Source organism: Corapipo altera, unplaced genomic scaffold (genome assembly GCF_003945725.1).
Source record: "Corapipo altera isolate COAL_440 unplaced genomic scaffold, ASM394572v1 78, whole genome shotgun sequence".
Classification (NCBI taxonomy): Eukaryota; Metazoa; Chordata; class Aves; order Passeriformes; family Pipridae; genus Corapipo; species Corapipo altera.
The window spans coordinates 6,103,807-6,125,420 of NW_020884904.1; the positions used below are offsets into that span (position 1 = coordinate 6,103,807).

Below are 21,614 nucleotides of genomic sequence, written 5' to 3' on the forward strand. Positions count from 1 at the left end.
GCTGAGAAGCCCAGAAGGGCGGAAAAGTGGAAATAAACTCGAGGAGGCGGCGAGGTCAGCGGCGGCACGGGCGGGCAGGAGAAGGGAGAAGCGATAGCGGGGCCGCCCGACAGCAGGGATGCAACCAGCCCGGGGCTGCACAGCGAGGGGCGGTGTCCGGGGTGGGCGCTGGGGAAGGGCAGGGCTGGGGGGCGGAGGGCGGGAGGCTGATAAACCCCCAGTCCGCCCCGCCCGGGAGGGCGGGATGAGTTCCAGGCGCAGGTAGCGGCTGGAGCTCCGCGGGAAGTCGCCGCTGCTTTCCAGCCGTCCCACATGGAGACCCGGCTCCTGCTCGGGGCGCTGCTGTGCGCCTGGCTGCCGTCGGGTGAGCTCCCGCCGGGCAGGGCGCGGGGATGAGGTGGGATGGGATGGGAGAGAGGACAGGGCAGCCCTGGCCATCTCTAACCTACCGCCTTTGCCTTCCAGCCTTGTCTCCGTGGGGCGCCTGGGCGCAGCTCCCTGCCGACGGGGATGTGCCGCTCCGCAGGTAAGAGCCGGCCAGGGCACAGCGGGGCTCCTTCCCCGCCGCGGTGATGCGCGGCGGGAGGGCCGGGCCGGGTGGGCTGCCTGGGCCGAGCCAACCCTGCCTTATTCTCTGCCCGCAGCCGAGGCAGCGCCGGGGGACCTCGGATAGGAGAGGGCCTCTCCGCGGCGATGCAGGTATGGGGGGGAGTGCAGGACGCTGTGATGGGGTAGCTGGCGGGCACGGCAGGGCCGGGAACGCGGCACCTCCTCGGAGAGGCTGGGATGTGCAGCTGGGATGTGCAGCTTCCCTCCGAGGAGCCCCGGGAGGAGAGCATCGACCGCGATGCGACCAGGGCTGATGAGGTGATGCGGTGCCGTCGCTCGTGGTCCCAGGTGGTGGCAGGTTTGCCCGGCGAGACCCCTTTGAGGGGGCAGGTGGCCTCGGATCGAGGGATGGCTGTGCTGGCTGTCATCAGGATGATGTGCTTCTCAAATCTTGGTTGAATATGTCTGTACATTACTGTGATACCATCAATATTTCTGGTGGCTGTTCTTTGTAATTCTTAAGGACTTGTCCTCGAATGTGTATTTTATCCCACTCACGAGGAGTGTAATTTATGAATGAAAGAAAACTTGGGGTTTGAAGTGTTTAAGCAATGAGGAAAAACTGTATGGTTGTATCTAGAGTTTCAGCTCCTTCAGAAAGCTGTTTGTTGTACGAAGCATCCTTGTTCAAGGGAAAGCTGAGGTCTGGTCTGGCTCATCCAGCAACAGTTGCTTTGTGGGAGCCTTTTTGCTTCTCAGTAAAAGTGAGCTGGCAGTATCAGATCACTACAGCTCAGCACTCAGGTTTTTGGATGTGGTTTATCTTGGCAACTCGACTATATCACTCATGGCACGTTGCTGAAATGTAATTAGGGTGTGTGGTTCCTGCTCCCTTGTTTGAGGGTGGGAAAAGGAAAGTTTGCTTTGTTGTCCTTGTTTGTGGCTCCACAGAGGAGTTGCTTTTCTTTCTGCTTTCTTCCTGCTCTTTCTGGGGAAAGTTCAGCAAAGAAAAAAAAGTCACCTAACTGCAAACAGGTAATGAAATCAACCACCAATAACAGCAAATGCTCATAGATTGAGGTTCTCCCCCTAAGAAATCAAAAAATAGCAATAGACTCTTTGTTTCCTTCTGTGTTAGCCTACTGAGCAGGAGTCTTCAGTAAGAAATATGTTTGGGTGACTGGAAAAAGAAAAAAGAACTATTGCACGCTTGAGCAGAGTGACTGTACTTTTTACTTCACAGTGGAGTTTTTGATAATGTAGTGAGCAAATATAAAACAATGAACTTAACTAAAACTGGTAAATTTACTGATAGACTCTGAAGAGACTTTGAAATTTCTTGGTTATAGCTGCTGATTTATTTGTTCTTTCTGAAAGGAGTCTGGAATGGCAATTTATAACACCTCATCTACTACAATGTCCTTATCTCGGACCGGGAGACTTCACAGTATGAAATGTGGATCATCCAGTAAGTTATTTGTTTCCACATGAAATCTCTTGTACTTTATTTTCTGCATAATTTAATTATTTTTTAGAAAGAAATAAAATAACTAATACAGGTCTTTGTGATAAAGGAGGCCTGCTCTGATCAATCTCTAAGATCCATGGGAGTGGGATAATTTGTTATGGAGTTTAATGTAGCTTTAAGTTTACACCTAGTTCTGGTTTGATAATTTGAAAGACTGTCTCTAACTACAGTTTTTCTAATAAAAAGCTTTTACTAGGGCAATCTGCTCTTGTAGTGATATATCTAAAAAAGTGGATTGCTGCTGGGTGCCATTAAATTGTCTGCCCTGTACCTTTCCTGTGCTTGGAGGTTTTTTGTTTGCTATGTTTTTACTGAGGTGATCTATGGATGCTCTTCGTGTGTATGGGTTAGCAAGATAGGATGCTTTAGCCACCAGCTTGCAGCGGTGGGTATTTTCTTGAGGAATGTGTGTGTTGGTTTTTTGGTTCGTCTTATTTTCACAAATGAAGTGGACAGGCTTAAATATTTTTGCTGAAGGGTAAAGGTCCTCTCTGTTAACTTTACAGAAAGGTCCATGTTATGCTTGTTCTGTACAGAGGAGAAGTCTGAGGCAAAATAATTCCTAGTAATTTTAGTTAGTGATGCAAAACCTCTAGTTTCTCTTCTGTTAGCCTGATGGATTGCATTGGATGTGGGACCAACCTGATAGTGAATAGTGTGGATTTGTACCCCATAACTTTATAGCACAAAGGGCAAGATGTGTGGAATGGACTCATCAATTGTGATTAGGGTTGTGTCATCTCCAGAAACTTTTAATATCTTTAATACATACTATTTTCAGAAGCTTTTGAGAAGTGTGTAGCTAGATGTGGAGGAACAGTGCAAAAGTTTAGAGAAGCATAGTATTACTCAAATAAGAACTATTACTTATGAATCTCTCTCCATTATATGAAAAAGTCATATATGTTGCATATGATAAAGTTGCTTTACAAATATAGCACTCTATACTAGTAAAACTCCCTCTCTTTTTGAGGGTTGCATTGGCTTACTGACCAAGTACTTATGATTTCATTTTTTTAAAACTAAATAAAGCAGCTTAAAAAGAGAAGATAAGCAAATCATTCTGAGAAATTTGCTGCCATAATAATTATTTGTTTCCCTGAGTTTATTTTCTTTGTAGTCAAAGCTCCTTTAACAGGACTAGTGGATTTCATTTTTTCCTTCAGAGCAACCAGCTGGGAAAAAAAACCTTCTAAGATACGTTGTGTTACTGTTCAAGTGTGCAATAAAACACATGTACATAAACCCTTTGCAAGATTTCTATTTAGAAGCTCTTGCAAAGGTTTACATGCAAGTTTATTGCCTCTTAAATAGGCCTAATATTCAAGAAAGGGGAGAAAAAATTAGAACAAGGGAGAATGAAATGCGTAGAAAATTTCTCATGCTAACTCATCACATGTCTAAGCTTCTAAAGGAGGATGCAGTTACAATGGCAAAAAATAGATTTCATTGCTCTCTGCAGGTGTAATAGTACAGCCTTTCTGTTTTTACTTCCTCATATTTCTATGAGGCAAAAATATTACATGTGGATTTTCCATTTCTGATGGACTTGCTTTGGAAAGACAATGTTGTTGAAGACATACTTTAAAAGTTATTAATGATTGCCCATACTTGAAGGCAAATAAAATTAGTCTTATTAAACTTTTTAAACAGTGTAATACCCAGACCTGGAAGTTTCCTTTTTAAATTCCAGTAAACTTTGTGTGGGAAATGGAATCCATTGTTGTCTGTGTGTGAAAGACATATTGAAAAACAAAACAAAAGAATAACCTGATCTGCTTCATACAAGACTTTAGGTATCATGCTCCAAATACTTAGAAAAATAGTTTCATTTTGGCCTCTCCAATTTGAAGAGATGCAAGCTGCTATAAATCTACCCATGGACTGGGATTTGCACCCATTTGAGGGTATATGAAATAGTAAAGCTTTTTTTTTTTGTTAAAAAAACAACTCACCAAACACCAAAAAAAACCAGAACAAGAAACAAATCCAAAAAACCTCCAAAACAGAACAGCAAGGTAGGCTGTCAGCTGCTCTCCCTAGTTTAGCAGTGTCTCTAAGAAAATAATCTTTGAAATAAAACTATGGTAGAATGAAATATAAGTTCATTATAATCACAGGCAATTCATGTTGCAAGAATATTTTTTCTTGCTTTTAGTTGCTCTATGGAGATAAACCAACATGTTTTATGTGGAATGAGTGCATGACTGGTGCAATAGATGTCTTTACCTTTGTGTAAAATTAGTCAACTGAAAGCAGTTCAGAAAGCGAGGTCATGTCTTATCTGTCAATGAAACAAAAAAGTTGCTACAGCACAAACAAATGCCAAGAGATAAATTCTTGTGTTAGTTTCTTCTACCTAGGGAGCATGGCATTTGAAATGTTTACCATAATAATTGACAAAACCAACACATAGTTTACATAGCTGTTAAACTGTTAACTTTTTTTGGCACAAATCTGTTTTTCATGCAAAATTAAAAAAACGGTAAATGAAGTGAAAAAACCAAACCCCAAACAGAAAACTGCAGAGCTAATATATAAGCATATAAAGAACCTGGGACAGGCAAAACAAATTATTTGTGGAAGTATTCAAACTACTGCTGAGAATTTATAATATGTTTTATAATTCATAATATGTCAAATTTCTTGTGTTGAAATGCTGTAGCAGGCATGAGTCACTGTTACTATAGAAGATACTTGTCCCTTAAAATGTGTGCTTGAAGACTGATTTGAGGAGATGCACACGAGCAGAACATCTGCAGCTCTCATTAGAGAGAAAGTAATGCAAGAAATAAAATGTGTGCACAATATCATAGATGCAATATATATATCTATAATAATATTTCAAAATGCGTACTTTGATGAAGATGCAAGATGGCTTTGAACAGTTATTCTGATGCTCCTAAAACATGTCTTTTCAGAGAACATAAACAGTAGTCACTTGTGTGAAGGTGGACACTGATCTCCAGAAACCCTTGCAGTGAAGTGCAAACAGCCTAGATTACAGTCACACTTTTTCAAAGGGTCTGATAAATAATGGGTTTGAGGCCCTGCTACTGCTTCTAGAGTGGCAGCACTGTCTTCAAGGCTCTTACTGCCTGACACTGAAGAATTTAAAAGGAGGATGAACTGAAAAGGAGGTTCATGCACCCAAGGGACTAAAATAACCCTATGTGCATATTGTGTGGGATTGCAGCCTATTCAGTAATTACCTGATGGTTAGGATATTTAAACTGTGAGAACAGAGAAGAACTCTGACCTGTGTTACGAGGTGATCCCGAGTCTTCACCCTGCTCAATAAAGAGGAAATTTGGGATGAGTAGCTTCATGACTGCAGTGGTCATATTCTGCAGGTTGTAGTGGCGACAGGTTAGAAATCCCTTAATTACCTATGTGAGTCAAATCATATTGCTTAGGCCTACCATTTTCTGCTAGAAAAGTCTCACAAGTTTTCAGTTTCAGATTCCAACCCAGTGCACTCAACTGGCATAATGTCGAAGGGGAAAGAGGAGCTGAGAACTTTTTAGTAGGTGTCGCTTTCAGGTAAATGAAAGGCACAATATTCTTCCATAAGTTTTCCCAGTTCTAGTTTTCATTTAGTCTTGATGTTTTTTCCTTTTCTGCAGGTATTAAAATGTTTTTCACATCTCTGGGGCAGACATGACATAACCTTTCCATAAACTTTTCCATTTGACATGATCATATGGGTTAGCTTATTTAGGGAGCTTGTATTCCTTTAATGACGAAGATCAGAATTTGTTCCCAATATCCTAGGAAGTATTTCTGTGTTAACTGAGTGGAGCTATATGATTAAAGGAGGCCACTTTGTTTACAGTAGTAGGAGCACTAAATGTGATCTGAAACAATGCCACTTTTCTCAGTACACATCTAAGGATAACTATTATTTGCACACACAGCTCTTCTATGCAGTGTAAGGAAACATACTTTAAAGTGATGTAAACAGGGATAGAAAGAAATACAAGAGCTATGATTATTATATTTTCTTACAATCTTACATACTCAGAAGAAAACTTTGTAAAGAAGAAAACACTCATCACTGAGTCATTTCACCTCCACTTCAGATTTAACTCCCTTTCTCTCTAAAAGAGAGCCAGGGAGATCCTTCCTGATGACAACAAGGGCCCCCAGGCCAACTGACTGTGTTCACAATCTGAATATACATGACTTGAAGCAGGTTACCTGAGCCACACATAGAGGGGAATCATTCAACCTGAAACATCAAAAGAGGGCTAACTTCCTCTACAACCAAGAGGAACATGACTTGCAGTCTAATTGCACATTATTGTAACTGGACAGGCAATAGGGCAGAATCTTAGAGAAGCAAAGAATGGAGGCCTGAGCTCTGGTTACTCAAGTCTCACAATTCTCAAGATGAAAGAGCAGAATGTCTACCTCTCTTGACAAGAGGAACAAGGCTTTTGCATTATTGACAAGATTGGTCACTGTGAGTATGTAAATGAGACTGCTCAGTCAGAGTAAGTAGGAACCTTTCTACATGCTGCTTGCATTAGTTTTTATTGAACTCGGGCTGGCCAGGCAGGCAAAGGAGCATTGCCTTTTGCTTTGTCTACCTGCTTTGTTCTTTTCAGCATGGCTTCTATTTTTTTTCTTTTTTTTCCCTGCTGTATATGTGGGGTGCATGTTGAAAACGAAGGTATCAAAATTAATTGTTTGGATATCTTCAAATAACTAATTAGTATTTATAAGGTGATTGCAAATGGAAATAGCACTAATAAAATGTACTGTCAGATTTTGTTGGAACTTAGTAAGGGTTCTGTAAACTTGTAACTGAAGATAGTATTTTGTAAAAATCACGTGGCTTTAAGTGGATGAACACGTAAGCTTTTTTCTTTAGTTATATTTTGCTGTAATATTCTTGATGTCTTCCTCATTCTAACATTATGGTATTTAACATGATGTAATGATAATGTCTTGAAATTGGAAGAGAGTAGGTTTAGATTAGATATTAGGATGAAATTCTTTACTGTGAGGATGGTGAGGTACTGGAACAGGTTGCCCAGGGAAGTTGTGGATGCCCCATCCCTGGAAGTGTTCAAGGCCAGGCTGGATGGGACTTTGAGTGACCTGGTCTAGTGCAAGGTGTGCCTGCCCATGGCAGGGGGATTGGAATAGATGATCTTAAAGGTCCCTTCTAATGCAAACAATTCTATGGTTCTGTGATTATTTTTCAAGAATGATGTGTTTATAAAGATAAAGAAAAGAAGGCTGAGTCTTTAGTTTGTCTCTTCCTGAAACAGCTTCTCCTGAGCAACTTGTCTGCAGCAAATGCAATCTCAATTTGTGTTCTAAAGTGCAAAAATTACATCATTATATAATAGGCAATTATTAAAATTCAAATCCTCTCCTAAAAAAACTGTATAAGAACAAGTATTAGCAAAATAAGTGAATAGATCACAATTGTTAAAAAAAGATTCAAGCACAAAGTTTGAATTTAGTAGCAAGAAACTTTATTTCTGCTTGTGCACATCTTTCTTTAAACTGTGAAAACTTGTTTGGTCATATTTTGATGGGGATCTTCCCAGGGAAAATAAAAAGCCCAGCACCTCCCTGCCCCAAGCCCAAACCTGTCAAGTTGCAAGTCAGGGATCTGTGTCTTTGTGGAAAGTGTTTGTGGTTTGTACAGTTAGAAACTGCAAGATAGAAGGAGGACAGGCAAGTGAAAGAAATACAGCTGGCATCTGAACATTTGTATTTCTAATGTATTGTATTTGCTCTCATCCTGGCAGAGCTTACCCATAGGGTATTACTAGTATAAGTAAGATATAGGCACTGTGCTTTTTTTTGTGCAGTATTTGTTCACTTCATCTATTTATTGCTTAGGGGACTGAAAACATGTCAGACTAACACATGGAACAGTCATTTTGATTTGGCTTCCCTACATATGTAATATATTTGCTAAACTGGCTGTATGTTTTGAGGTGAAGCTTTCACAGTATTTTTCCTTTTTGTGGAGGCCAGTTGGATTCTCCAGGACCCTTTAATGCTAAGTCAACCTCTCCTGTCATTCATGTAGTGAATTTCAGCTTTGGTGAAAGCACTGGGTCTTAAGAAAATTATTTATTTTTATTATGCCTTGTTTTTTTTCCACTCAGATTCACTTACATGTTTTAATGGAGGTGAGTGTGTCTACACGGAGCTGTGCAACTGCAGTCGATTTAATGCAACTGGACCGAGATGCCAGACAGGTGTGTAAAAAGAGAAAACTAACTGCAATTCTGAGATTGTACTTGGGTTCCCACAACTACAAGAATGACTGTCCTCTGCCTAAAGGTTCCTTCTTGCTCTAGCACTTTTCCCTCCGATTCTTCTAAGTGATAATATTTCACAGCACACCACATATACTGTGCCATGTCAACTAGAGTGTGAATAAAAAAAAAAAACAAACCCAGTGCTATGTCTAAAGTGACTTTCCTTTTGTTAGTGTATAACACAGGTGCTGAAAGAGATCATATATGCAGAACATGGGGCCAGTATAATTTTGAAACTTTTGATGGACTCTATTATTATTTTTCTGGGAAATCTTCATACGCACTTGTGAGATATGCTGAAGTAGAGGAACAGAGCTTTTCCATACAGGTAGGGAACCATAATTCTGCATTCCTTTTAAATGTTATTGGACATGCTAATGATGTATTAATTTTAAGAGATTAAAAGTTACTTGAAATGATACTATGGGGTTGTGGAATGTAAGATAGATGTAATTCTGATGTGTTGTGGGCTGTCAGTTACCACAGCACGAAATATAAACAACTGGAATAAAACTGATGTGTGTACTGCCAAAACTTGCGTTGTTTTCACAAAACTGTGAAAAGACCACAGCTATGAAGACACTACTCAGTTTTTTTGTGCTAGAGTGGGACCAAACTACTTGTTCACAACTGAGTGTGGGGTTGGGGGTATTAGTTGTGTGACATGTGGATTACAAAGAATTTGATTAAAAACTTGACTTTGACGCTAGTGTTTTTATTTGGCAGGTGAATAATGATCCTGAATGCCGTTCTTCTCCTTATTCCTGCCAAAGGTCCATTAGTTTATTCTTTTCTGGAGATGAACAGATAAAGATGAGCAGTGAAGTCACCTATAAAGGCTTTGGGTAATTCCAGTCATGTTTCTGATGTTCTAGTTACATTAGAATTAATGTCATGGTAACATTTTGATAGCAAAGATGTAAACTTATTTGTATTTGTTGGTAGTTTGAAAAAGTATCCAGACCACAGATGCAATAATTACTCCCCATCTACAGAATAGTGTCTGAGGAAGGTGATATATATTGGTAGTATATAGTATTAAGAAGTATAACCATTGACATTCATGCTTTGATTTTTGCTGTTATTTGCAACTTCATTTGGTTTTGTGGAGTTAGTCAATATTTACATCAGGAATTTTCAGATGCATGAGGAAGTCATTACATCAGCAAATAATTTATTTTTAATGGTTATATTTTCTAATGTAATGTCGTTTTTGATTCTGTGTCATTTCAGAGTACGATTACCTTATGTTATTGGAAACTTACACATCCAGAAACTAGCTGGATACTTCCTAGTCAGGCACCAGTATGCCTTTACTCTGGCATGGGATGGTACATCTGCAGTGTATATCAAAATGGCACCAGAGTACCTGGGCAAAACACATGGACTGTGTGGAAACAATAATGCTATTCTGCAGGATGACCTTGAAACTAGTTATGGTGAGTATTTAAGATGCTTCCTGTTGTATAATATGTGGGGGTTTTTTTCAGGTGAAATAAATGTTACTTTGCTCAGTTTTTAATTATAATGCTAAGTGAATTTAGGATGAACAACTTTTGTAATGGAAAATACAATGTGGAAATAACTGGTAGATGATACTGTTAGTGAAGAGGACCAGTTTCAATACAGTTGGGGCTGTGGGGAGGAACATCTTAAGAAAGCTGTCTTGCTCAATTACCTGCAATGGCATTTGTACTTGAGTTTCCTGGGACCTGAAAGGTAAAATCTGATTTTAAATGTTCGCTGTCCTCATAGCAATTCTTCAACCTGTGGAAGCCTGAGATATTGCTATTGGAAATAAATCAATAATTACTAAATCAAATAAATGAAAACTGTCAAATCCTCTTTGATCTGGCATTTCATTTATGATAACACTCTCAGAATTAACTAGTGATCCTTCATTATTAACTTCAGACACTTACAAGAGTCTTGGCTTTCAGTAAATACTGAGTGAAGACCTCAATAAAATAAACAGGGAAAGAAAAACAGGTCTCTTGAAAGGTACTTCAAGTTAGGCTATAAAAACTGGAAATCATTGCTTTGGGCTGTTTAGCTCTTTGCTCCCCTTTAACATTAGGGTATTTCTGTAGAGTACTACTCCAGAACTCAGAGTAGATGTGGGTAATCCAAGCAGTAATCAGTGCCACCGCTTGTCCATGATGGATGATAGTAGTAATGATTAGCTAGTTTCACTCTAGCATGGGCCTTTCTACTTATGTGAAAGTGTCACACCCTGCTTGGCTAATGCAGACAATCATTTTGAACTGTTGCAGTGACCCATGAATGCCTCATCTTTCTTCAGTTTTACACTCTCTGTTAGGAGCTTCATATAAAATAGAAGCATAGACCTATATATATATATACAGTTTATTAAAGCTCTTTTTTTTTTTTTTCAATTAATGGACTAAGGGAGGCATGGCACTCCTCACTTAAGGCCCTTTCTTGCCAAATTGCCTGAGTAAGCTGCCTTCTGCTATTCTAAAACCCCTTCTGTAGTTCCTTTTAAAAGTATTTTTTGCTTCTTGGAAGTACCGGATCGATTTTCAGCTGATTCATTTAGTAGTAGGAAGGGTTGGGTGTTCTCTTCTTAATGTGTTTTGATTATTGAGATGTTTCCCTGGGAAATCCTATAGAAACGCTGTTGTTCTTCCAAGTCGCTGTGTGACTGTATGTGTGTGTCTTGTTTAGGAAAACTGACAGATGATGTAACTGAATTTGTAGAGAGTTGGCAGGAAAATCCTCCACAAGGAACACCCAACTGGGATAAATCTCTTCTCAATGAACCACCGTGCCTTACACAAACCCATGAATCTCTACAGGTTTGGATCAACACAAAAACGTTATTACAATAGTTGGTGATTCTAATTAGAGCAAGAGTTTGACTTAATGCTTTGAAGGAGACTAGAAATATTCAATCTCACTGGAAATATTCAAAGCTCTTTGGAGAAATGAATTGAAATGATTGCTGCAGTAGATGTTCTCATCGTCTCATCCTGCCTCCCCCCTTTTCTTCTGTATTTCTTGATCTTTTCAAATATTGTATTGTCTGCATAGCAGCCAATAGAAGTGTTTGAATATGGAGCTAAATGAGTGAAAAGTTGTAAAACAATCATGTTCTAGAACTAGTTCCCATTCCTTCCCTTAGGAAGCATAGAAAGAAGCAGGGATGCAAAACTAGAATGAGAGCACAGTTAATTTGTCAGTGTTTAAAAATGAATTATTGTTACTTTTGTCCATAACACTGAAGTAATTTTTCCTTTTAAGTAGTATTTCCAGGATATAACCCTTAAATGAAGTGCTTTGAAACTAAAGCTGATGACAAACATGGTTTATTTCTGCTGCCTGTGTATTTTAATTAAAATGAAGACCTTTTTCAGGTTATTTTGGCTTAGTTGTAGTTCCCTTGGGGAAGGAATATGTTTTACTATCACTGGTATGGTATTGGTTATGGATACTCTGGCATGTAGAGCAATATGTTGCTAGACACTGCTTCTAGCTGGTGAGAGGACAGTGATTCCTAGTCAGAGATGTCTGTTCTGATTTTCCGTAGTATTCTTTTATATTCAGCTTGTGTTTATTTTTTAAAAACTTCACAACAACTGTCTCTTTCATTTCAGAGGACATATGCTCTGTGTTATATCCTGTTACATCCCCCATTCAAACAATGTCATGAATATGTGAGTCCTCTTTCTTTTATGGCAAGCTGCACAAATGATCTTTGCATGTAAGTGAATGTTTTGGTAACAAAGCTGTTATAAAAAAAAAAGTCCTTCTATCATGAGAATTAATTCTAAATGTTAGCGAGACTGATTTGTGTCTTTTTCTGCATATTTGTTTCTATCTAACATTATTATTTTGTCTTTGCTCATTTGTTCTAGTTTTACTGCAGTGGAACACTGTGGAGTTGTTCCTATTTTCTTTGGTATAAGAGTGACCAAAGTCAGGCTGTGATATCTTCATACTTTGTTAATGTATCTCCCGTGAATATGGCATCTGTTTTGATTCTGAGTGTGCAACATCCTTAGTATTAGTGTAGTATTGCTATAATGAAAAGTAATAGTGAAAAGGTCATTTTGGCATCTGCAAGCCATATGGTGATCCATTGTAAAGAGAAATTTGATTACTATTTGAACTTAGGCTAACATATCACAACCTGCTATACTCCTTGTCCAAGCAATTTTTACCAGTCAAATCTAAAGGCAGGGCAGAAGGTAATTTCCATTCACAGTACCATGGTGACTCACTGGTGGAAATCTTGTGAGTTTTCTGCAGGGTGTTAGCCCTTTTGTAAAACTCAAGAGCTTTATTCAAGTCTGTTAATACTGCTGTAGGTCTGTCTTTCATGGATTTATTCAAGAAATTAGTGTGAGGTCTCAAATATATTGATATTCATATTGATGATCTGTCTTCAAGTGTGGCAGAATGTCTAATCCATTAAAGACTTTTAACCTAGACCAACAGCACAGTACAATTTTAAAGTAGGTTCAAACAAGATGGTTGTATGCAATGCAGGAGCATTCATGAGGTTATGATTGCGTGTTTGAACGTAGGTAGAAAATAATATGCCAATTTTTATTTGTGTAAGGTCAGCAGTTGATAATGCAACTTGGTGTCGAGCACTAACTGAATACGCCAGAGCGTGTGCCCAAGCAGGAAAACCACTTCATGGATGGCGTGTGCACTTTGAGCAGTGTGGTACGTAGATGCTTTCATACTTGGAAGCACTGCTTATTAACTGTATTTTGAAAAGGATGCTCTTCATAGTTTTACTTCATTGTCCTTCCTCCTATTTTGTATTCATATAGCTCTTAATGAAACTGAGTGAATGAAACTCACTCAAGGCTACATAAATGAGATGGGATTTCTCTTTCATGTGTATAATTTGTACTGACTGTATTTAAAGTACTAAGCTTATTACAATGTGATTTAAGAGCCTTCTTACTAAATCAGATATTTTTAAAGATAATTAACCATTTTTATTTTCATAGAGCTACTCTTTCAAATGTCCAAATCTTCATGACTTTCTGATGTGTGTGTCATGAGTCTTAAATTAAATTCAAATTACACTTGCATAAGTCTTCATTATATAAGTCACGTAAAGTAAGTTTGAAAGAGATTATCTAATTTGTTTACCTGCCTGTAACACAGGACCCAAACTTCTTTGTTATCCAGGACAGATTTCCCCTATGGTTCCAAAAATCTCTGTTAATGGATGTTCTGACTGTGATGGTCTGAGTATCTGAATAGCTCTACTGTGAGAAAATTTCTGAGTCTCTCTTGGTGTAATTTAAGATTATTCCTTCTTAAAGCACCTTTAATAGACAAAATGTGAATATATATAAATATGTATCAATTCCGTGTGTGTGTTATGAAAACCATTTTTCTAGACAACAGATACTCAATTGACTTGCCAAAAAGTAAATACCTGAAAGAAACATGAGCAATCTATTTAAACCCTGAGGCATTACCACAATACCTTTTCTCTACCTGTTTCTATTTTTTAGTCATTACCTGTGCTGAACCCTTGACCTACAATGAATGCATCAACTGTTGTCCTGTTTCATGTCATCAGCAATCACAGTGCATTGACAGTGAGCTTTCCTGTGTTGATGGATGCTACTGTCCAGATGGTAAGTTTTGCTTCTCAAATACATATTGTTTAATTCCATATAACTTTGAGGTTGTTCTTCCCCAAGTTTACGTCTCTATATGACCTGACTAGATTAAAGCCTTCCCAGGAGCTCTTTATAAATGAGCTGCTAATGGTGTGTGGATGAATGACCTTATTTTCCTTACTGACAGCAGCCCTTTCCTCCTTCTAACAAGTAGCAGGAGATTTCAGCACAGATGCACATTCTAGCTGTACAGACCACGATTTGAATGAAAAATGGTGTTTACTCTGTTGTTATAGGACAGCCATCCTCCTGATTGTGGTGGTTGCTGCTTGGTTTTTGAGGAGAAGGAGGATTATTTTGGTGGGTTGGGTTTTGGTTTTTGTGTTTGTTTTGTTTGCTTGTTGCTTTTTTTGTTTTTTTCTGCATTTTTTTTCTGCATTTTTTTCCTGGGGACTACCTGCAAGGTTACAGAGCTTAGGAGAGCTCAAAAACATGCCATGAGTAAAACTCATTCATGTGGTCATAAACAGGTTTTCATACTGAGATTCTTACACTGTTGTATGGTTCTGGCAAGTGACGTATTTACAGTGTGACCTATAGCAAAACTTTACCCTCATCACCAAAATAGACGTCTATGTCCAGTTTTCCTCTAGTTACTGGCTTCTCTTGGATACGTAATTCTATATAAAAGAGGATAGAGGAAGTTATGGCATGGATCTTCAAGTCACACCTCTTATATGTACCCTGATTATTTATAAGTTTAATCATCTTTATTATTTATTAATCATTTTACCTTTTATGGGTTGTAAAGGCTTTTAGATTCTGGCTCTCTAATAACAAAATAATAAACCAACCAGAAAACACCAAAGCAAAAACCTGTTTCAGTAAAATAAGGACCAAAAGGTATCTTAAAATGGGCAAAGATTTGTAAATGTGTTTAAAAAATAAGCCAAAGGTACTCAAAGAAGTGTGACTTGTGTATTCAGTTTGGGGTTTTTTTTGTGTGTGTGGTTTCCTCCCCCTCCCACCCAGTATTAAATATTTATTATTCATACTATATTTAGTGTATCTCAGGCAATTTAGTGATTTGATCTATGTAATATAATTTATTTAATAAAATTCAAATGCACTTTTTTTGGTGACAATTACTAACTACTAGTCTAGAGTATATTAGCATACAAGACTATTTGTGTTGTTCTTGAATATACTTTGTAATGCTCTGTCAGTCATTTGTAGGGGTATTTCTCTTTTTTTCTTGTTGTTTTATTTATTCTAGGCTTAATTTATGAAAATGAATTGTGTGTCAAACCTATGGACTGTCCTTGTGACTACCATGGAAGTTTCTTTGAAATGGGTTCGGTGGTTTATGAGGAATGTAATAACTGGTGAGTAGTTTTGCTTTTTATGCTGTGGACTTCATCCTTTCGTGGTCATAAGACACAACTTCTTCAAGGCCTATTTCAGTTGGACGTAAGAAACCTAATGTAAATGTGACACTAAGCTGATGTTTTTGAGAATTTCTAAGGTAATTTTATACATTTGAAAGAAAAATCTATAGGAAGAGAAAGTGCCTTTTGTTGGATCACCTTTATTGAAGAAAATGGATGAGTTTGCAGATGCGCATCTTTTTTTTCCACAAGAGTTCTACTTTTAAGTCATAGGATTCAAATTGCTTGTGTTTTTTTTTCTCATTTTTATTACTCCTTAACTTTTTTAATGGTTATTAAGGATCTAAAAATAAATGAAAGTGTTACTGGATGCATGGATGAAATTTCAGCTTATTGTATCTTCATGACAAGTTCTTGCCACAGCTTGCAGGCGTTCTAATGACTGTGATATCTCTGTACCCTTTTGTAAGATGGAAGACACTTTGTGCTCATTTCACAGAGAATGAATCTAGGAAGAACAACTGAGGGACAACTGCATGTAATTCACAAAATAAAAGTTTGAAACCTTTTTGTTTTGATTTCAGCACCTGCATTGGAGGAAAGTGGATCTGTACAAATCTTACATGTCCGGGTATGTGAAAGTCTCGAATACTTAACTTTTTGATAACTGAATTCTTGAGGTAAAACATTATGATATTTCATTACGTAATTTGCATTTTATTTCTATCTACGTATAAATGCATCTACAGACTAAGTAGATTAAATATTAAAGTGGTCTAAATAGCAGGCATGTGCCTTTCAGCTTAGTGCAGCCCATACATCACCATAATGTCTCTACATGAGTAGATGACACTACCTGATCATTTATTTTCTTCAACCAAATTTTCTACTGCAACCCTCACTTGACATCATTACAGCAAGTTTAATTTATTGTACTCAGTATTGCTGGCTTATCAGTTAACCGTGGGAGTGCTTAATGTTTCTGAAAATCAGTTTTAAGAGCCACAAATCAAATCCCCACTATGTAAGGATTACACATACTATTGCTTCTTTTTGGGGGAAGAGATGTTGAGGTATCCCAGCCAGGCATCAGGTACAAACCCCATTACAAAAGCAAGGATAAGGTTCAGCTCTTTAACTATGTTCCTAGTGACTGGTTGTAATATTCTATAATTTCATAAATTATAGAATATTATCACAGTGTATAAACCCTACAGCAGTAGTACCTGTTGAGAGTGCACTGTCTTTGCTGCATACTTAAATGCATTACTTATTGTGTTTCTCAGCTGAATGCTCGGTTTCAGGAGACACTCATTTCATGACCTTTGATGGGCGCAAATACACTTTCCAAGCTCCCTGCCAGTATATTCTAGCCAAGAGCCGAACATCTGGAGCATTTACTGTATCCTTGCAAAATGCTCCTTGTGGACAGGTAAGTCTTAGAATTTTCTTATAGTGTTTATGTCTTGAAGGGTCTATTATTTGGGGAAAAAAGTATTAAAAAAAAAAAAGGCAAGCGAGCTGCCTGCAACTGCATATAATAAATAGTAGCAACAACTTTCTGTAATGATGTAGTTGGACAGCAACAGAGCAGAGAAAGTCTGTACATAACTTCTCATGTTTGCTTGGGGTAATAGGGAAGATATGCTAGTGCTCTGATTCACTGTTCACTGAGGTCATTCAATAGCATGTGAGGGTTCATGCAGCACACCCTGGATGATGACTTCTTTTCTTGAGCTTTCTGAGTACATCTTTTTGAACTTGCAACCAGCACAAAGACTACTGCTTATTACTGCTTGAAGGAAGAATGACTTTATGTCTTCAATATAGATTTCTTTTTTGTCTTTGTTCTTGCAACTTGAAATTTGCTTTTACTTATGTTGATATGAAAACGTTTGGTTAGGTTTTTGGGCAGCTCTCTCAGATTTGTTTATATAAATGCATTTGTCTTACTGTTGCTAAACTGGTAGCCTTTACAGTTGTTTTTAACCAAACATCCATGTGTATGTAGGTAGCTGATACTAGCGGTGCTGCTAAAGGTGATATTAAGGGTGCTCCTACTTTATATTTGAAGGTTTCTGGTACTGTACATAGAAATTGCCAAATGTTTAATCTGTCTTATATCCAAGACCTATTCTCTTTTCTTTGTTGTGTATGTGAATTTCTGAGCATGTATTATAAAACTGTGTGAGGTATGGAACACTGGTAAGATTTTTGACTACATTTTCATTACAGTCTTGATAGGACGAAAAGCATAGTTGACTGAGTTGAGCCATTTTCTGGAATCAGACTTTTCTCACTGGCTGAGTTCTACATGTGTTTGTAAGGGCAGAATTTGACCCACATTTGTATTAGGGTCATGATGCCACTGTGGATGCCTACTTACTAAGTTGCTGGACTTGCAGTAGGGAAAAGATTTTGTATCTTGGCCAAATTTCTCTTCTTTCTCTAATGGTCTTCTGTAATGATTTTTACTTAGAAGCAACTGTGCAGGTATTTGAAGTGTATATTGCCTTAAACATAACATTGCTGTAATTCTAGACCACCTACTTACTATATGTTAGGCCTATATTGTTATATAATTCACATAAAATCAGATTTAGTACTATTACTTTGTACTTCTGTGGAGGTAGCTACTTGTGTTTCATTGTATTAATTTACTTTTGTGTTCTAAATAAATATATGATCCTGCAAGTCCTTTTACATTAATGATTAGGGTCACTCTTTTCTGCAGCTTATATTGTTCATGTACTTGAGATTTCCTTGGGAAGAAAAATGGTTGCATAAGTTGTCATACTACACTTTATCTAAAGGCACATTGCACTAAATCCTACTTCTCTGTATGACAGAAAATACATTTAAGCAGAAAGAATTCTTATTGAAAGTGGCAGTGGCAAGTTTTTTATACTAGAAATTATGTATTTGCGATCCAGATAAGAGATGGAAGACTGAGTGCAGGGAATCCCCTCATCTCAGTGATAAAAGTTGAGAGGCAAGAAAAATAGCTTAACTGGATAGAGACAAAATATATGTTACAACTAGATGATCCTCAAGTAAATGTCTCTTCTATGGTTCCTAGGGGAAACGTAAAGACACCAGGTGAGATATGTGACAGGGCTTAGAAGTTACCACCGTTGAAAAAGTGGATTCCTGTGTTGCAAATACAGCTGCTTTAAAATGCTCTAATAGCCTCTAGCTGTTTGAGGTAGAAGCATTACAGTGGGGGCTGTGAAATGAGATCTTGGCAAGGACATGCACATTAAAAGAACTTCTAGGCTTTAACCTCTGCATGCATTGTTCTTTGGATTGGGAAGAATCTAGAGATCCTGCTAGTATTTCCTGTTTATGGGAAGATTGAGAGTGTTTCAAGATACAATATATTTGGTTAGTGTTACAATTCCCCACTTCAAGTGCATATTTGGCTTAGCTTGTTTTTATTTTATTAATTCATTAATTCATTGGGGTTTTTTAATTAATTCATTCATTCATTCTGGGCTAAATTTGGAGTCCTGAGGGTCTGATTAAGTTACTATCATCTGGAAGAAAATAAATAAAAATAAGAGCTTTGAAACAAAACATAAACATAGCCATAAATCTGTTCAGTCAGTGTCGTATTCTCAGAATTTCATGGAGTCCAAAAAGCTTGACAAAGGTGGTTGGTTGTATATAGTATAACTGTACTATATAATTGAAGAAAAGCAAAGGAAATCTCCAGAGAAACACTCTGGGCAACTCTTTTATCAAATGAGAGTTGAGAGCTGAATGACTTCTTGCAGAAGCCTACAGTGAGGAACCTTCCAACCTGACCTGTTGAAAATCCCATCAATGAACAACAGAGGTCTGGAGCAAACACCTTTTGTGGTGATGTGCGGGGTATGAATATGTGTCTCATTTCTTGTGCTACAGAACAGTTATTCTGTGTGCAAAACAGACAGAATTGCGCCTTTTGGTTTAGTTGTTGTGATTACTTTTTGCTGGGGAAAGTGAAAATGGAGTTAGTTGGCTTTCTCCAGTACTGATGAGGTTGCAAAGTGCTTTGTAGTAACTCCTGGTTTCTTCTTCACCCTGACTTAGCAACTCTGCTTAATGGTGTCTCTGTGTTGAAGTGGTTTGTAGGTGAAAAAACAGATTCTCTTGCCTTTTACTACGTGTGGGGCTTCATACTTTGCATAGCCTTTAACAAAGGTAACCTGATCAGTCCCTAATGGTATAGACCTTTACAGAGGTTTGGGTGAAACATTCTGGATGTTAGCAGTCAGATGAGTGATCAGAGGATTATGTGATATGTTCCAGGGCTAACTTAGTTATCAGTCTACAAGTGGTAAGAGGGTAGTGAGAACAGTTTGTGTAGTATAAGGCAAGAATGTGGGTTTTTTTCAGTGCAGCTATTCGAGTGTCTAATTATCAACTAGCTGGTACCACTTGGCAGAAGAGTGCTTTTCAGTTCCCCAGGCACTGTCCATTATCTTTTTTCCCATTTATAAAAATTAATGAATTGAAATGGGAAGCTAAAAGATTTGTAATGTGGAATCTCATATTTCTTGATGGTTTGAGATTTTACGTGCTTCTTTAAAAATGCCTTATCACTCCCATCTTATTCAAGCAGATTAAAAAATGTGGAAAGAAAATACCTGGAGAGATTTTAGCTTTCTGAATCACAAAGAATCCAGTCATTTGAAGCCTTAGAGCTGGTGACATAAACAGTCATCAGGCAACAAGTTATTTGAAAACGATGTGAAATTTTGTTTAAGCACTTTTTGGAAGGAGAATCAGTCAAGTGATCAGCACAGCTTAACTTTATCTGAGTTTCAGGTGACGACCTCGCTGGCTTTGTAGTTTGTATGATGAGAAGGTCTTCTGAATATAGATTTTTTTTTTTTTAAAGTGTCTAGTGAGAGAAATGGCCATTCCTGTGAAAACACCTGCTGAAAGCTGGCAGGGACAGTGCTGTGAAAGAAACAGTTCATTGGAACAGAGAACAATTGTCAGGCTGAATTTCTCCTTCAGTTTCAGCACGAAGGAATAATAAAGCTTTTGTTGATATCCTGTAATAATGTATATACTGTGGAGGGTTGTTTCCTTGGCTCTGATCTCCTATGCATGTCACCTGCCATCCTTTTATCTTCAACTTCTTAAAAAGCCAACTGTGTCATCAGTATATAACCATTGTTTCTGAATAAAATGCACAGAAACCTAATTTCTTAAGTAGAGGCAAGAAAGCAAGATACACTACAAGGCTTGACTTCACAAAAGAGATGCCTGTCTTCACTGTCAGTCCAGAGGAGCTGGTTGAGCTGATGAAATAGTGCTAGTTATTTTTATAATTTGCTAGTTTCATTTTATCATTTCAGCTGTTGGTGAAAGATCACTTTTGAATTAGTCTCTAGAGACAGGGAAATTCTGCATGTAGTTTTTAATCTTTGCATACTACTGTGTGTATTTATGTGTCCATGGTACTTGAAGAGCTGACAAATGATCTCTTTGCTAGTTCAGCATCTGTGAAATCCACGTGGTAGCGTTCAGAGATCCTTGCAGCTCTAGTAATGGTTTTCATCAAGCAGGGCAACGTTTGCCCTGTATTAGACAAGTCCCAGTGAAAGTCAAGAGTTGAATAAAAGTGTAAATCCGTGAACTGAGCGTTGTAATCTCTTTGCTCTGTGAATGGTGCTATTCACTGTATAATTTTGCTGTTTGTGCAACTGTCCAAAGGTCATTTTAACTGTATCTGTTTCAGTGCCTCTTTCAGCACTGAAGATTGTTAAAATTTCACAGTTTCACCATTAGTTACGCCTTCACTGAAGGCAGTGGAGCTGAACAATGCAACCTCCCATACCTGTGCTGAACATTTCTGGACTGCAGCACTGTTCCAGATCCAATCAATGGGAAATTTTCTGCAGTGAGACCTAGACTGCTCTTTGACCAAGTCATTTCAGACATGTTCTGGTATATGAGACTGTTTGGGGGTTGTGCTGAAAATGGTGTTAATAATAGAGATATTTTTGTTATGACATTATGAGATGTTGAAGATGCATAATTGAGATGAGAGTAAAATGAACAAATAGTGTGACCAAAATGACCAGACCCAATTTTTGTCATTGTTCTTGAATACCTGTTGAATGTTTACAAGGTCTTGCAGGGAAGGAGGCTGAACAGAAGAAACAGCAGTTGAGTGCTTCCCCATTTTGTCTGTAGATGGCAGGGAATGGACAGTCTCTCAGCTTTATCCAGCTACACCAAGCCTGTG

The 21,614-nt window shown here is 38.1% G+C and overlaps 1 protein-coding gene across 1 annotated transcript in view; it reads left to right on the forward strand.

The window, feature by feature from the left end:
* Positions 1-312: 312 nt before the first annotated feature.
* The window catches only part of OTOG (otogelin), a 97,514-nt gene continuing 76,212 nt past the window's right edge, over positions 313-21,614 (forward strand). The window contains exons 1-15 of the mRNA XM_027651289.1: positions 313-364; positions 466-526; positions 645-699; positions 1,927-2,017; positions 8,212-8,304; positions 8,541-8,695; positions 9,094-9,212; positions 9,601-9,806; positions 11,056-11,186; positions 11,985-12,091; positions 12,953-13,062; positions 13,872-13,997; positions 15,259-15,367; positions 15,955-16,001; positions 16,657-16,802. Of these exons, the coding sequence (XP_027507090.1) occupies positions 313-364; positions 466-526; positions 645-699; positions 1,927-2,017; positions 8,212-8,304; positions 8,541-8,695; positions 9,094-9,212; positions 9,601-9,806; positions 11,056-11,186; positions 11,985-12,091; positions 12,953-13,062; positions 13,872-13,997; positions 15,259-15,367; positions 15,955-16,001; positions 16,657-16,802 (1,608 nt within the window). The remainder of the gene's footprint in view (positions 365-465; positions 527-644; positions 700-1,926; positions 2,018-8,211; positions 8,305-8,540; positions 8,696-9,093; positions 9,213-9,600; positions 9,807-11,055; positions 11,187-11,984; positions 12,092-12,952; positions 13,063-13,871; positions 13,998-15,258; positions 15,368-15,954; positions 16,002-16,656; positions 16,803-21,614) is intronic.